This window comes from Opisthocomus hoazin, chromosome 8 (genome assembly GCF_030867145.1).
Source record: "Opisthocomus hoazin isolate bOpiHoa1 chromosome 8, bOpiHoa1.hap1, whole genome shotgun sequence".
In the NCBI taxonomy this organism is placed as follows: domain Eukaryota; kingdom Metazoa; phylum Chordata; class Aves; order Opisthocomiformes; family Opisthocomidae; genus Opisthocomus; species Opisthocomus hoazin.
Window position 1 is genome coordinate 63,898,013 of NC_134421.1, and position 17,732 is coordinate 63,915,744.

General features: G+C 38.2%; 1 protein-coding gene across 12 annotated transcripts in view; it reads right to left on the reverse strand.

The window, feature by feature from the left end:
* Positions 1–17,732, reverse strand: part of PCLO (piccolo presynaptic cytomatrix protein) — a 400,793-nt gene that overhangs the window by 150,939 nt on the left and 232,122 nt on the right. For 11 of the 12 annotated variants that reach the window (XM_075428596.1, XM_075428594.1, XM_075428598.1 and 8 more), the window contains exons 7-9: positions 14,802–17,010; positions 9,447–9,595; positions 1,797–1,878 (exon numbers count right to left, since the gene is read on the reverse strand). In XM_075428596.1, the coding sequence (XP_075284711.1) occupies positions 1,797–1,878; positions 9,447–9,595; positions 14,802–17,010 (2,440 nt within the window). The remainder of the gene's footprint in view (positions 1–1,796; positions 1,879–9,446; positions 9,596–14,801; positions 17,011–17,732) is intronic. The other variant, XM_075428595.1, reaches the window with a different exon arrangement.

Here is a 17,732-nt window from a genome sequence, read left to right on the forward strand (position 1 = left end):
ATTTCTTCTGGCTCAGGTCCTCCCTATTGGTACCCTTTTCCACCTTTGGCTCTTTTCTGTACAATTTGCCTTTAAGTCTTTTCATATTTGTAGACAAATCTGTATGTACATCATATAGAAGTACGTCTGTGCAGGTCTCCAAGGGTGTGCCTAGACTAAAAACCAAAAGTCTGACTGCAGTTCATAGACACCTAGCCAAGCTTGCTTACTCCAGTTACAGTTTAGGTACAATGTAGCACACCTGCAGCAGGGAGCAAACCCAGTGTGGGCTACGAAACCTTAGCAGGATCCTGAGGGAATATTTGATCCTGCCTGATCTCACGTTATCCAGGACATTAGTAAATGGGAAGTCAATATCTACACCTCGGTTTTCCAGCCAGGTCTTACAAGACATTTACTCTGATGCATAGTATGTTGCTGTGGTTGCCAGCACAAGAACTCGTTGAGAATGTGGAATAGGCATTTTACACTGCACAAGGGTAAGTAACTTTACATAGGAGAGCAGGCCTTCAGCAACATTAAACCACGAGCTATACACAGTGGTGTGGTTGTAATTCCACTTGCTCTTGAGTAAGAGCGTAGCTTGGATCACAGCATTACTGATCGCCCCGCAGGGCAAAGATCCGCAGGAAGATGGCAAGGAGCTCCTACAGACTGCGAGGACCTGGGGCAGGGGGTCCGACCCAGCGGCCAACCCAGCAGCTTCCATCAGTCTGAGCTGAGTGGGAGGAGGGGTCTTTCTAGGCCCCAAAATCACCCGTGGGTGTTACGCTGACTAGCAAGAAAATACCTCATACATTCATTTAACACCCTAAGTATGAGGTGGATACTGGGGGTGGAAGTGATCAAGATTTTACTGCCAGAAAACCTGTGAAAACAACATTTAGCAATTCAAGTAAGTTCATGTCGCTTTCTACTTAATGCTCGAGGGAACAACAGAGCTGGCAGTCGGTAATTACTTCTGCACAGAAACTGAGTTTGACACACACTATTAAGAATTTTTCAAGTGAGTTAAAAGAAAGTCTGACGGTTCCACAACAAAACCGCTTAAAGCGTGTACCTCTGAAAGAAGACAGACAGCATAGTAAAAACCCTTTGAGTTTCTTACCAGTATAAGATGAGAGAATTAGTGAAATTCCAAAAGCTCAAACAGGCAGACCTTACCTGCGCTAGATCTTGTAGTGGGTAGCCTTTTACAATTTGATACACAGAAACGTCACACCACATTCCTGCTCATGGTCTGGGAGGTGAATGACTCTAACCTTTGCCACTTTCATCTCCTTTGCAAGCAGACTCAGACTTACATGAGCATTTGTGTTAGCGTTAGGGAAAAGAGAATAAATCAAGTCCTGTGATAAATGTCTCTATGTGAAGATACCACAGAAAAATGGGATCTGATTGTTCCGCAGCCCCCCTCTGTAGAATAGTTCCAGTACAGAAAGAATAGAATTGTCATTTCTGTACGTGTTGAACACCTACACTAGCCTATTTTATAGAAGCTTCCAGAGAATACAGTTATATAAAAAGCAACAGCAAAACAGACTGCTCATATGTGTAACACAACAGATTTTCCCTCTGTTTTTAATGTCTGTATAGGTTATATATCTTGAACAGATGTTGTGACCTTTTTTCCACACTGCTGCTTTCTGTTATACCAACTAACAGGATTTAAAATGACCGCTGAATTTCCTGCTGCATATGACACAGGAGCTATTTTTAATACTGCAAATCTTTTGCACTATTCATGCTCATAAAATTAATTATCATGTCTCGTAGAGGGTTGCTTTTTTTTTTACCTGAAACAGTGTGATCCTTTGGATCTCTCAGTAGTTTGAGCCTTGCATGAGGGAAAATGTACTGCAGGGGCTTCCCATTTATCTGAGGAACACAAATATGCATGTATGTCACAAAAAGATGAAACAACATCAGTTTTTTTGATAATTTTAGAAAGTTCAAACAGAAACCAAACTTTTTTCATCTAGGGAAATATCACAACTTCACAATTCAAACTCCCCCCCAGGTTTCAAGACATTTGTCAGACTGCAAAATCCTTATGCAGGGGAATGAATATTTGCTTCCATAAAGCCAGATTCCTTTTGAATATGGCTTTAGTTTTGATTTTTATTTTCTAATGACTAGAAGGTGGTCACTGTCTTCTGCAGCTTCTCTTAACGTTAATTGTCCGTTTCTCCAAGCAATGTTCAAGAGAAGAATGAAATTCAGAATAACTTCTGTAATCATTATAAAATCCTGTTCATACAGACCCCAAAAAAATGGTGGTTGAATGTGTAAACAACCATGAGTTACTGCTTTAGTTTCAGCAAAAACAGATATAACAATGTACCTCGTCATCAAATTTCAAAAGCCTTTTCAAAGACTCAACCTAAAACTTTTAGGACTACATTTTACATGAAAATGGGCTTATACAGGAAAGTGTCAAAGCTGAAAGCAATGCATCTCTCCAATGTGCAGTGAAGAGCCAGGTTTACCAGCTGGTACAAGCCCACCTGCCCCATGACACAGGCACTGGTGGGGCCTTGCAGCAGGGATGAACCCACATGCCAGGGACGATCGCTGAGAGCCCACACAAAAACGCCTTTACAGGAAGTGTTTGTTGGAACCCTCGCACACCTCAGAGCTACCCCACACCCTCTCTGCCTGCGGTTTTGGCCTTTTGGAAGCAAAGCAGAGTCCATCACCTCTCTGCGTGGCTGCCTGTGACTGCTCCAGGCTCAGCGTCACCGGGCTGCGACCTGGGGGAGGCAGATTCAAGGAGCCAACGGGACAAGATTGTTCAGAATGTCAATGCAGCAGTCTATCAGTGGCCTGCTGCCAAGAGTTTATTACTATTATTCATATTTAAGCAGCATTTAAAGGGATTAAGCTCTTCCTGAACTGAGCACTTCAAACCCAGTTTCTGCCCTGGAGAGTTTATGGAGTTTTTTTAATGGATAGCACACATAAATGATGAGAGGGGAAACAGACGTTAACGGACTCGCCTAGCTCAAACCCACAGTGAGCGGAAGAGTTTATATCTCTTTTGTTGTAAATCAGTTTCTTATCCAGTGGATGACATTGCATCTAGAATGCTGAAATCCTCCCATAACACACTGAGAGTAGTATTGACTGTAATTCATCTCAGACAATAAGGAGATCATAGATTTGGTAATGGACAAGTACTCCAGAATAAATCAGAACTCAAGGTCAGAGAGACTTTCGGACTTCTCACAGAATTTTGCCAGGACACAGTGTCTAATACTACCATAAGCGTACAAAGTGCCATAAGACTTCCACACTTATAAACGGATAGGGACATGGTCATATTTTTAATGATGTTATCAGAAATTCAGCAAGTGTAATTTAACAGTAAAAATAATGTCTTTGCCACTTGTAGATTACAAAAAATTGTAAAAGATATGAAACAACGTATCTAACTTTATTTTTAATTAAATAAAAAAGAATACAAAATAAGGTAATTCAAAAGCAGCAGTCTAACACATTTGAACAGCTCAGCTGCGATCCATTTTGGTGGGAGCAATTCAATTTAACTGAGGAACACTGCAGCTCATAAACTTAAATTTACATTTTTTTAATTGCTCTATCTTATCTTTATTTAGCAAGAATGCTTTTCTGAATAAATAATAATCCAAGAATATTCAACGCCATATTGTACAGGATTTTGTGACTAATATATCAGAAAATACAGACCGTGTCCTACTTTAGTCTATTACTTCCTCATTACTTTCACTTCCAGAATTTTATGATAAGTATAAATCTTGGTGATTCATACAGTTATGAATAAAAGCATTAAAGTTTATTAGCACTCAGGGTAGCATATTATTTATTATTATTGGTGTCAGTACTTAAATTGAACATGTCATTAGGCATCTATCTTCAGAACAGCATGTGTTTGAAAGTGGCAGAATAAATAGGAAAAAAAACAGCGGCTGCTGTAAATAGATACTGCAAAGAAGAACAATTGTTTTGGTTTTGACAATTTTACTTTAACCAATAATGTCCATGCTTGTCTGAAATCTACTAGTATATTGGAAAACCTTTAGAACAGAAATTACTCTGAGTTTCTAATTGTTCATGTCTTCTGACTTTCACTAAAGTTGATGTCCCTTCATCGGAGTACATGCCAGGAGGCTCATCTAGTTGATGTCCCTTCATAGGAGTACATGCCAGGAGGCTCATCTAGCTGACTGTTCCCCAGTTACTCCAGCAAGGATACAGACAGACCCACTGACGTCGCAGAGCCAGGATGGTGTAAATCCAGGCTATGGCGCAGCAGGGCCAGTCCCTCCGCTGCAGGGCTGCAGGAATAGAGGACGTGTAAGTCCCCAAACCCAGATTTAGGTCACAGGGCAAAAGGTGACATGATCCCTCTTGTTTGCTACAAACCCCCCCAGATTTCTGCCATCTGTCCTTGCCGTGGAGACACTTTCCTCACCTTTCTGTGAGCATTCAGTACACTCCAGTGACAACTCTTGCAGTTCAGCACTGGCAATGCCATCCTCTTCAGATCACAGACCCATTTTGACCCTCCAGTGTATCTTCCCTCCTCTTTGAGCTGACACGGGACTCAGGTCACATTTTTCTGCACATTACTCAGAGGGCCCTTGGCCATCGCACCCCAGTGAGTTAAATGAAAGCCGCACTATAAAGCATTTCCTCCAGAAATTTAAGCTCTGTTCAAGTGTTTCATGTTATTAATCAGCTGAAAGCCTCTCCAAAAAATAGAATGAATGGCAAATAAATGTGCTGAGGTTTTCTAACACTGTTACAGAAATTCAGTTTAAATACTCTGTTTTCCTTGTTGTCTTTAAATATTTTGTCTGATAAAAAAACTCTATGACAACCTCATATAAGGGAATTTGATAAGGTAAAGAGGACAATTAAGAAGAATAAATTTCTTTGGTGCTGTATTTACACTTAAGAAATAAAATGCATCAAGTGTATTTTAGTATTCCAGGCAAAGTCCCTAGCAACAGTTATAATGTATTAACTGGTCTTTCGCTCAGGTCATCAAAGCCATGGTAATTTCTGGTGTTAAATGCTGCTGCACATCCCCTTCCACAAATATCTTGGACAGGGCCTGATAAGGTGAATTTCAGCCTGGCTAAAGTCCTTTAGGAAACACAAGGGAAATTTTACCCGAGTTAGGTATGAGTGGATGCTCAGGGTGATGGGTTAGTATCTATCCTAATTACCAAATACCACAGGTGCTTGCATGAATGCACAAGACCTGTGAAAGCCAGCTCCAGGAATTTCTGCAGCTAAGGCAATCCTACCTCTTTGGACCACTACATCTCCTCTGTGAAGAACATCAAGTTCTCTAGAAATCCTAAAGGTGGAACATTCTCTCTACTGATAGATCCCTCATGATGGAGATATTTTGCAAAACAAGTATTGAAGAAAAATTAACAATGTTCCTGCTTATTAATAAACTGAAAATTGAGTGGCCTTTGCTTCTGCAGTTAGGTTACTACAGAACTCTGACTTTTGATTCAGAATTTATTCTGGCATGCAGTGAGAATAATGTTGCCGGGTGACTTAAAAATAAGCAACAGTCTGCTAGATTCTGTCTTGAATTACTGTGAGGGAGTGGCTAACAATTCACTCATTAGATTAGATATTTTAACAATAACACTAAATTTGGAAATGTCTTATTTCTCATCATATTTCCAGAGAATCTGAATCACAAAATGCCTTGCCCCCTGCCCAAGCCTCAAACATAGAAAGCAGTTTACTACAAATGAAAATAAAATCTCCTTGCTAGTTGGAAACAAATAATAACTAAGCAGTATGGACTTAAATGCATAACAAAAGTTTGCAGGTAGCCTTCTGGATCTCAGTCACAAACAGTATTTACTCATTTTAAACGCATTGCTCACTTTCTGACCCATTTCTTCATAATTTTTAAATATTCAAGTGCTCCTAAAAAGATATGACTTAAACAGTATTTTAAGGGAATGGTACAGATCTGTGAACCACAACAAGTATGTACTTTCTGAAGGCCTTTAGAAATAGGGGACTAACTTTCAAAGTGTTGCATGTCTAGAGCCCTTGCCTTCCTTTTATGCTTAGAAAACTGTTGCTGAATTGAATTGGTGATGATACACTGCTGTGATGGGTTTGAGATTCTGGAAGTTCTGTATTTTAAACCCCTCACTGAGAAGTTGCTTCTGTCCTGTTAAAATGCTCTCACTGTCCATCTCCTTGTCACGAGCTCTTACTCCCCTGGCACCTCCTCCTACTGTTCCTTCCCAACCTGTTCGAAATAGCTGGTTCAGTTGAGGATACACCCATAATTTTCACAGAAAATAATTATAAAAAGAGCCTCATTGTCTGGAGATTTAAAGAAGTTGCAGGTCAACTGGCACCGACAAAGCAAATTGTTGAGGTCAACAGGGATCAGTGAGAAACCTGCGACAGATTATGTATTGATTAGGTTTAAGCCACATTTACCCTCCTCAGGTAAGCAGTTCAGAATCACTGTATTGGGAAACAGCTATTAAGATACTAAACTGCACTGCAGTTTACTGCGATTTAAGAATACTATGTAGCACCACAGAAGTTGCTATAGAAACATATATATTTTAATATTAATAATACAGTATGTGATCTTAATCTGCTAGGTTATAAGAAATCCATGGAAACCTAGAAGTTCAGGGTTGTTACTCTGTTGCATTCTTGCTTCAAAATCACAGGGCTGTGCTTTACCTATTACCTTTAATTGTACAAGCTCTGTGGGACATAATCAAGCAGTTCTGATTTCATCTAGTAAGGAAATTGATGTTTCACACATGTGAAACAAAATCTTCTGGAAAACAAATGTCTTCATGGTCAGTAAAATATTCATATTATTTACAAAGAAGAAAATACAAATGGAAAGTTTACAGTGGATAAGTGTATTTGGAAACTTTGACTGATAAATTGCAAGCAGATTAGTGCTATTGATGCAAATATTTCCTTTTGTGGCTGATTTGTGCTCGGTACAGGAGATTAAGGGAGCTGCAATGGCTTAATTACTATACTAACTTGTTAACTAGGAAACTACCATCCTAACCAATTTCAGGAGAGCCTCAACAACAAAGAAAGCTCTGGGTGAAGGTGGACCTGTTCAGATTGTCAGGACGAAGAAGACTTTGCCATTTTTGGCTCCAGAGTACCTTATGCTTGGATACTACAGCTCTGTGCAGAACTGACTTGTGGATAGACAGCATGGGACTATGAATTCAGTAACTGTTTTGTTACAAAAGAGAGAGGACTGAAAAAGCCTTTAGGGAGTGTTTACTTTGCCTCAGCACACTCATTGGCCTGAAAACTGTTTATTTTTCTTGACAGCTTTAACACATAAAATGAATGCTAAAACCAGAGGTCTTAATATTGACTTACTTGCTACTATTGCTAAGTGTTTTACTTGCAGAATTCAGTGTGGAGCTAATGAAACTTTTTTAAATGGTTCTGACCCTTTTTATCTTGTCTTAAAGTAATTTAATTTCTGGATGTGTCTGAAAATATATTTTTTAAGTTTAAATGGATGTTCACAGCAGATATTGAACACATGTGAGGTCCGAGTAACATTTTGACAAAGTAGATGATGTAGAGTTGGTGAGAAGTGGCATTTCTCCTTTCTGCAGACACTTTGATAGTATTTTGTACCAGTGGGTGAATGACAGTAGCTAACCTGGACCGATGGAGAGGAAATTGTTGTAAAGATTCACCTTCCACATCACTTTTCTTCTGCAGAGGCTTTACATGACACCACAAAGGATTATTTAGAACATGTTCACTTTCCCATTTCCAATACAGATTTTATAAATCTTAAAAAAATGCCTTTGGTACAATTTTAAATGCAGTATCTCTATTTACTTATAAACACGGGGATATCACAACAGCTTCAGGGAAAAAAAAAAAAAATCTTCCTTCTGGAAATAGCCCAAGAAAACAAGCACTGTCAGGCCCCTTAACCTTCCTCCTGAAAAATTTTGATCAGTCTTTCGACTGGTGTTAGTGTAGTGCTATTTATATGAGAGAAAAAGCCAAGATGGCACCTTTGTGACTAGTAACTTGCCTGGCAACTGTTTCCCAGGGCAAAAGCTCTAGAGTGCTAAAAGTTAAATACATCTTACTGACCACCTCCATACCACAGAGTTCAGGATTACAGTAACCCTGTAATTGGACAACCCTGATTTTCAAAGCAAATTTTTAATTTTACATCATGATGCTGTAGTGGTCAAATACAACTATGCATGCTCAGAATAATGCATGTTTCTCACAAGGATTAAAGGGCTCAGATAGGCAGTTTTGTAATCTGTTGCCAGTGATGCTAAGATTTGTGAGAACACTAAAACATCCTTTATCCTGCAATTAAGTTGGTTCATAAAATGAGTTATTTGAACAGATTCCTGTAAGACTTGTGTCGTGTAAAACCCTCTTTCTCAACAAGAAATGGATAGGTTCAGTACAACCTAGGCTGTGTAAATCTCAATATATGCAAAACTAGAGATAGGAAAAGAGAGAAATATAAAAATAAATGACAGCTTGTATTGCAAGATATGCTTACTGCATAGAATCTATATCCTTACTTCATAAAACCTACATTCTATTGTCAAATGTCAGTGAAAATGCTCATCAGCAAAAAAAGTTTCAAAGGCTGCATGACAGTAGGATATTCCTGTTTGTGTTGTCTGAGGAATTAACATGAGCAATATAAGCTATTAAGTACCACAAAGGGGCCCATCCTTTGCACCTCATGGAAAACAGAGTATAATCTCAATCCATCAGTAAAAATGATAACTGAAACAATCACGTGAAGATCTTAAAGACTTGAAATAAATAAACTTCATTAATACAAAGAGGACATGTGATGGTATACTAAGCTGAACTAGATTTCAAAGTTGGCAAGCTTGAAAAGCAGAATATGGTATTTTTCTTTCTCACTATAATAAATGAAACCTTCTAATTATTAGACAGACAAAGTCTTGCTGATTTATTTTTTAATTGATCACAGACTGTTGGGAGTATACTGATCAACTAAAAGTGGGAACATGTCTCAACAGGATGAAGGAAGTCTTTTCCTTAAACTACTAAAAGAAGGGGCTTGAATTTGGATGGAATAAAGCTGATCAGGTAAAGGGGGAGTGTTTCCTTTCTTTTTCTTTTTTTTCTTTAGTAGGAATAGCTAATGTACAGATAGTTCTGATTAGGAGATTAACTCCTTTCAGATATGTTTCAAAAATCAAAAGACAACCTGCAAAATTAATAATGAATTGCAGACGGATGTTACTCTAGTTTCATCATCAAGTACTGATGACAAATACAGGTTCAACATCATTTCAGCTGAATGTAGCTGGAATTTGGTTAATCCTGTAGTCCCTACACTATTGGATGATATGATTAAACTGTCAAACATTTATAAAACTAAAGGCACAGCTTACTTGACAGCTTACTTGATCTTGGTGTTGACTTGGTGGTCGAGAGTGGGACAACTTCTCTGGCAGCCTTCTGTCGAGGCCATGTCCATTCTCCAAACGAGACTCCCTGGGCTTGTCAAACCAATCTGTTTCTTCACGACGGAGATGATAGGCTTTGAAAACCAAGGACAGGTCAAATGTTCTGATCCGGTGCTGGGCAAAGGGCAACAATGTGCATAGCAAACATGCATAGTGGTTACTAACTGGCCATGCAGCTAAAGCAAAGTTACAGGCAAGACCAGAGACATTGAAGTCAGGCATAATTTAGCTGTAAGTGGTAAAGAAAAGTGAGAAGATCCTGTTTATGTCAAAACTGTGGATATGAAATACCAGAAGAAACCCACTGTCAAGTGCTATAGCCCTTTCCCTCCTTCTGGCAGCCCAGAAATACACTGCAAACTTAACACATTTCTAAAATGTTTCATGAAAAAAATGAGTCCAGCCAGTTATTTTGCAATAGTCTAGGAAAAAAACAAAACCACCCCCCCAAAACAGCCCTCAAAACCCAGCCACCACTAATTCCCAAACTTCTGAACTGAATATTGTTCAAAATATTTTGGAAAATAATCTCAAACTATTTATAAGACAACTGAGACTCCTTTATGAAATCAGTATCATCCCAAATCAAAGAAGATATGAAGCAATCTATAGTCTTTGTAATTCTAAGCAGAAATATTGCAAGGTCCTCATTTTGAATTCCATCCCCCGATCTTGCAGTATGAACCTTCTTTGTGTGTGGAAAGTTAGCAAGAATTTTCTCTCTGCAATAATTCTGTAAGACTAATGTTCTTATATTTAGAACAGTTTGAAATCTGTACAAAATCTATTGATACCCTTTTGGGATCAAATAACACTGTTTCATTGAAATTAGTTTTGCAAATACACATATTTACGCCTACTGACTACTGGGTCAACTGACAGAGGTTTCACTCCATTTGGATCAGAATCAGTCCTATGTGTTTAATAACATTTTCACTACACAACATACAGATTTCCATCTATGTTGCTCATCAGTGTAAACCAAAACAATGTGTGGCTAATTAGAATGTAATGAAAGTTTGAATTTTATGCTTTAATAAGCAAGATAAGTTTGGAATTCAAAGAAAGACAATATTTGTTTCTGTAAGACCAACAGAAATTGCAAACCTTAAATAAGGTAAGTTGTTGCTATAGTAACAAGAATGAATGCAATTGTTCCATGACACAGAAGAGAATTTTAAATGAAACATGGTAGTAGTGTGCATAATATCCTCTATCTGGTTGTTAAAGTAAAAATAATCTTGTTGGTTTAACACATAATCGGAAAAAAGTTTAATGGGAGGAAAAAAATCCCAAGTTTTTTGTTCCTTACCATTTCATTAAATTTCTCAAAAAAGAGGAATAATATATATGCATGATTTTTGAAAAATTACATGCTGTGTGTGGTAAAACCAACATCCTGTATTATATTAGGGCTTTGGACAATTCTTAATCTTGGTTACTATGCAGTCTCTTCCTTCCTAACTATGCACAAATGAGATAGTTTGAAAATATTATTTAGATCAGCATATATGAATTAAATAGAAACATTATTAAAGGTTGATTCTTGCCTAGTTAGTGATTAAATATTGATTAATTGCTCTCAATAAACTATTATGATTTAATAAGCAAATCCGTTATTCTTTACGCATTTATGCCAGTCGAGTAGTGCCTGCACGTGCCAGGCTGGATCGTGACTCATCCTGACAGAACTTCTTCCTGAAGCTTAGATGAAGAACCTGGTGCATTTTTCTGACCCCACATACTAATGCTGTCTATCGCAAACTGTGTTGTTAGCTCAGCAGAAGAAAGAAGGATTTTTTTTTCTCCTCCTGCCTCAGTTGAAATAATTTTTGTTGGATTTCTTCTGAAAAGCTACCACATAGACAGAATCCCATACTGTAGTTCATAGCAGCCTACTTTTTTATCAAACTGTGATGAATGTGTGTATTTTATATGAAATTAAAAAAGCTACATATGTATGCGTACATAGACACACACACGCTGCACTCATATGTACACACACACGACTGATTTTGGCTGGATTAGTTGGGATTTGTTTCAGCCAGAAAACTGAGAACAGCCAAGATGAATCACTGACAGTCTTAGAGGACACTTGGGTGTTTTTGTAAGACGAACAATATGCAGCCTGATGGTTCCACCTGCAAAATGACTCCTTCTGGAGTCAATAAGGTCTCATGCTGTTAATCGCACACACTTTAACAAGGTGAGATTGAACTCCAGGCTGTGGAATACAAGAAAATTGAGCAGAGAACTAATCGTCACCGCTCTCAATCTCACAGATGAAAAATCACAAGGGGTCAGCTGTGTTGATATCTTGATATCTTCATACTTCAATTTTAAACTTCTGAACTCTATGGTAAAATTAACAAATTAGCACATAAAAGACAAAAAAATCTTTTAGGTGAGAAAAGGTACATTTTATATCTACTCAGCTGACCAGCAGGCACTCTACATTCATAGAATTGAGCGCTATTTCAGCTTCCTTGAAAATCAGCATCGACTTAAGTTTGTGGAAACTGTGGCAGCTTTGGGGTTAATAAAGAGCTATTTGCTGGATCAGAGTTTTCATGGCACTTGACACCCTGAGCAAATACCAGCTGTTTCAAAAGCTCAGAACACTATTTATTTTCAATGGGAACCTCTGGTTGTTGTGCTCTTCTGACACTCAAGCCATGTTTTTAACCTGTGTGAAGTTTAGAATGCTAGTGTAGGTACTATTCATGTGCTGAAGCATAGCTTTAAAATTTGTTAGAATATGCAGGTGTACTTCGTGAAAAACAAGGTTTGGCCTCATGTCCTATTTGTATTCTCTTCTGGTATTTGTTATGGAATGTGACTTACAAAAAAAATGAACAGAAGTCAAGCACATTTCTCAATTTGAACTGAAGAAAAATAATTTAAATTTAATACCATGACTTACTTTCATTAGTAAAAGTCTCTAAAGATGAAAATTCAAGCTTTAGCACAAGAAGAGTTTTCCTAAGATAGTGTTTAAGACTGATATCCTTTAATGAACTGTCATCAACACCATGCAGCAGTTGTTAAAAAAAAAAAAAAAAGCAAAGCAAATTGTGTTAAAAGTCTGGATGCAACACGCCAGAACAGCTATCCACTGTCAGGGCACTACAGAGGAAAGTGCAGTCTGGAGAAAATAAGGCCTTAGCTTTCTGAAGAATTACTTTCTTGCTTTTTTGGAACATTTTTTATCTTACATCCAAATTATATGAGTTATTGTCAATTCAAGTTACTTGCTGTTAGTATATTTGAAAATAACATTATGAAGTGTTTTGATTTCTCAAGACATTACATCAAATGGTGCAAAAATAAGCTATTTGTGAAGAAACAAAAGCTTGATAGAAACCGGAAAAATATTGCTGAAAAGTGGAAGCCCTGGTATTCAGGGTCATATCAATCTAATAAGTAGCATGTGAATTGAGTTCGAATACTTCTGAAAGAGTGTAACTAATCAGAGACTAATTTAAAACCAAAAACATGTTCAGCCTAAAATGGAACAGGCATGCCTTGTACAAGTATATAACAGAAATATAATGCACTTTAGTGCGGAAATATAATTCGCTGTGACCTGTTTATAGGAGGTAGAATAGCACCAAATAGGCTTTTTTTTGTTCAGTTTGGTTCTCCTTAGTTTTCAGGAGGCAAAATCCTGTCTTTCACAATGTGACCCTAGAATGATCCTTACAAGTCACAATTTGAGACAAGATAACTTCTACTTATTTAAGAAGAATGATATGAGTCGTAACTTGGGGAGTTCCTCTCAACCGCCTTCAGATTTAAATATATGACTCTGTGTGCTAAGAATTTAAGAACAGTGAAAATACTTAAACTTCTGACAAAAATCAAAAAAGCTGATAATGCTGAACCTCTCCTGGAACACAGATTTCATGAGAGTGTTGTAAATATGTAAGGTTGCAAATAAAAGAAACTTACAGAACAAAACCCATGAATATATTGTAGTATCAGGAAAGCAAACAGATTCCGTTTTCTAATGCTTATGAAACATTTAGCATACGTAAAAACGCAATAATGCAATAATGAACTTTGTTAATATAAACCTGAAAAATAAACCACACTACTTCATAATCATGCAAATGCATCTTTTGAGACAATCATTGCCATTTACAGACAATATAGCGCATGCAAAGTCTCTTTTATTGTGCAGTAAATACACATAAGAAAAAGTGAAGGGAGTGCATACAATTTTGAATATATTAATTTCATTTTCTTTCAAGCTCTCTTTATGAATTTTAAACAATTTAGAATATATTAAGTCTGAACTGACTCAAATAAAACTGATACAAAATTTTCAATTATTTAGTACTCAACATCAGCTTTAACATTCTGCTGTACTTATTCAGAAGAAACATTTTTAATTGCACCATTTATAATACATGAGAAAGGTTCCTTTCATGAACCTAAGAGAGATAAACTCTTGTGCTTATTTGGCAGACGTATTGTACGGGGTGCATATAAAACCAGCTACGCTGCATAATTCATCAATAGAACTAGAATACTTGATGCAAGTTTATTGAAGGATGAGATTGTCTTGCACCATCCAGATGACAAATTATCTTACATCATCACAATTCTGAATGCACAGAAGTCCACATGACAGGATGCTTTCAACAAACCATATGTAGAACATTATTTTTCTATCACGTTAAGCTCTATATGGTTCTAATATACAATATGTACTTAATGATCATACTATTTCTACGTAAACACAGATCTAAAGTGGTGCATCAGGAGATGGAATTACCAGCTCTTGAAATCTATCGTGAAATTTCATGCAAATAAAATTGCTATAATTTTTTTAGAGATTTTGGAGATTATTTCCAAATCCCAACAAAAACTATTGCAAAGAAATTCAATGATTCACAGTCACCGGAGAGGGCTCCATATAAAGACTGATGGTAGGGTCTGTAATGCACATGGAATATTCTACCCAGCATCATACACAGAAAAGTGGACAACAAGTGAAAAGGAAAATCCACAAGCAAACCAAAAGTAAAGCAAATCAACAACAATATATTGAACATGCTAGGGAAGCTTAACACCACTCAGAAACTGCTATTAGGGTAAAAAAAAAAAAATCAAATGAAATGTAACAAATCAACCCCCCAAAAAGAAGATACACAGAAGCTGCACCAAAGAACAGAAAAAAGAACAAGTCTTTGAAGTATAACAAAAATTAGACACATGCATAGAAATGAGGATTTGCATTGTGATAGTAAGATACCAGTCTGAGGCCTAATTTACCTTCACTGTCTGACATGGCATGTTGGAAGTCATCCATGATGAAGGCTATATCTCGATCATAGCCTCGAGTCCGTGACTCCTCCCTCATATGTTGCTGGACCTCAGGTAACGAATGGCTTGATCCAAACTGGTCCCTGGTATCTGCAGATATTGGTGGCAAGGGTCCAGCTGCTGCTCTTGCCATTCCCATCGGCTGGCCAACAGGACTTAGTGGGCTCTCTTCCTCTGAGTTCTGTGCTACTATTGGGATCCTCCCCCTGCTTTGGCTAATAGGTAAACTAGTGGGTTTAGTTCTTCCAGAAGGTGCTGCATGGCTAAAGGAAACATCTAAGGGTTCAGATTCTTGGGCTTTCAGTCTTAAAGAAGAACTGGAAGAATCCCTTTTCAATGACAAATCAAGCCCGTAAACTGAGGATGGTCTAGATGAGGGCCTAGATCTACTACCACTGCTATAAGACTTGTCTGCTTCATCTTGTAATGTGGATCTCATTGTTGGAACTAGTGCAGTCCCAAGGCCTGCTCCAATGGACGAAGTCAGTGGCTGCCCCATGTATTTCTGTTGGTCAGTGATGTTTTTTCTAAGGCCAAAAGTGATATCATCCTGAAGAAGCCTTGCCCTAGTAGTAATTCCCCCAAGTGTTGAAGTGCTAGAAGTCATATAGCTTGAATAGTCAGGCTCAAGGTCTCTGCTTTCTTGGATAGGTGAAAACTTTGTTAGTTTGGGGTCTATCAAAGCTTTCTTGTGTTTTGACTGCTTCTGGTAAAGGAGGGCTGCTGGGAGCTGCTTAGCAGCCTGTTTCTCAAGAGTAAGCCTACCTATGCTATATTTCTCAGATCTTGGAAAATGCCTGTAGCTGCCCTCCGCATGGTAATACTGTGACAGGCCAGCCAGATGATCCAGACTTTCTGCACCTCTACGGAACTCTTGTTTTATCTGGTGTTTTAGAAGTTTGAGCTCATAAGGGTCCTCCATTGGGTCTTCATCAGCTTTAACATAAGAATGTAACCTAGAAGAAGTCTGCAGTGGTGCTAGGAAGTCTGACACTTCTTGTGCTCTCCTGGCCTCAGTTGTGCGAAGCAGTCGATCTGTTTTGGTCAGATCTTTCTCATGGAGGCTAAAACTGGAACCAAGTGCTCCTGTTCCTTTAGTAAGTTCTCCTATATCATCAATCAGCACGTAATTTCGGGGTGTATTGTGGTGGTCTATATCTGCATAGAATGAATCTGCAGATATGCTTGATATAGGACTGCTTGCTATGCTGTTTCTCTCATCTAGTCCTATCCTTAAGTCCAAGGTAGAGTATTTACTGCCCAGCTGGGAAACTGCATAATTATTGTCAGTTGAAACTGGTGCTATCATGAGAGGCTGATTGCGAATTACATCATAGTTTGTTGTGATCTTAGGCTCCAAATATAATGTAGTTTGTCTTGGCTTTGGCGGTATCACCATCATCTGTGATGGGAGTTGGTATGATGGCTGTTGAGAGGGTGAAGGTTGAGCCTGTGGAGTAAAGGACATAGTAGCTCCTGTTTGGAAAGTTGACTGGGTCTGATAGGGTGAAACCTGCTGGTGATACAAAGGCTGCTGTTGTTGGTAATGTGACTGCTGTGTGAACTGAGTTGGTGCTTGAGTAGGCAGAGCAGGAGATGAATACTGATATTGAGCATATGGGCTTGTAGCAGGGGCAAACTGTGTTTCTGGCTGGGTTTGTGGTGGCATAAACTGGTTAAATTCTGTTTGGGGTGCAGTACGTGGTCTTTCCAAGCCGTGTTGAGTTTCTATTCTGGTTGACCTGGTATTATTAACTTCACTGTCTGACATATAATCACGTTCTTCTGCTACTCCTTGGAGATAGGCACGCTCTCTCTTTTCTCTTTCTTTTAATAAGGCTTCTTTCCTCCTATTAATGCCCATTTCCAAGTATCTCAGCTTGGCATCTATTTCTTTTTCCTCCTCATCTAGCTCTGCTTGCTTCTTCCTAAGTTTGGCTGATTCACGTTCAACCAGATCCAATTCCCTGTCTATATCCTGAAGAATTTTGGCTCTGGCCATAGTGTTGGTCCTACAAATCCTTCTGCGTGAAACTGATCCCACAGAAGTATATGATGACTGAGTTCCTGCCGTTGTTTCCTCTGGAGGTGGATTGGGCAGAGTCCTCTTCACCTTCTTTTGAGTGCCGGATGGAGTTATGCTTGAAGAACCTTTTGTCTGCAACAGAAGAAACAAGACTGAATCACTATTCTGCAGGCTTTGATCGCAAATTAATCACAAGCTGTTTAAATTTTTTTCATGGTACGGCTTTGTATCTTAACCACCTAATTTCTCTAATGGAGAGGAAGCTTGTGGTATCTGCAAAAAAGCAGCAGAAGACAGCCTGAAAAAATGCTGGCAGTCTGCTAAAGGTCAGGAAAATAAGTAAACTAATGCAAAATAAGCACTCACTAGGACTTTGTTTAGCCTAAGACTGAAAAATCTACTTTATCTTCTTAAAATGGAATTGACTGTCATTTCAGTTTTTTTTTTTATCTCCGTATACTTATACATAAATATACAATGCACGTGTGTGTGGGAGGGGAATATATATATAGACCAACACACCTTCCTCTTATATAACATTTAACAGAAAAAATATACGTACAATTATAAATGCACATATATACATATTCATATATAAATACATGTATAATCTGTATAATTGATCAAAAGTCTCTGAGCCAGATACTGAGTGCATACTGAGCAGCCACAACGTGTACTGAAATCCAGACACCAAAGCACGACATTCTAGTGACAATACACTTGGAATAACAGGTAGATCTTAGTCCACCTTATCATTTTTGCCTGCTCTCTGCTGCTACATATATATTTTCAGGGAAGAGTCTTGTGGTTTACAAAAGTGGTGCTAGCTTTCTTCACTTCATTGAAGGCTTTCT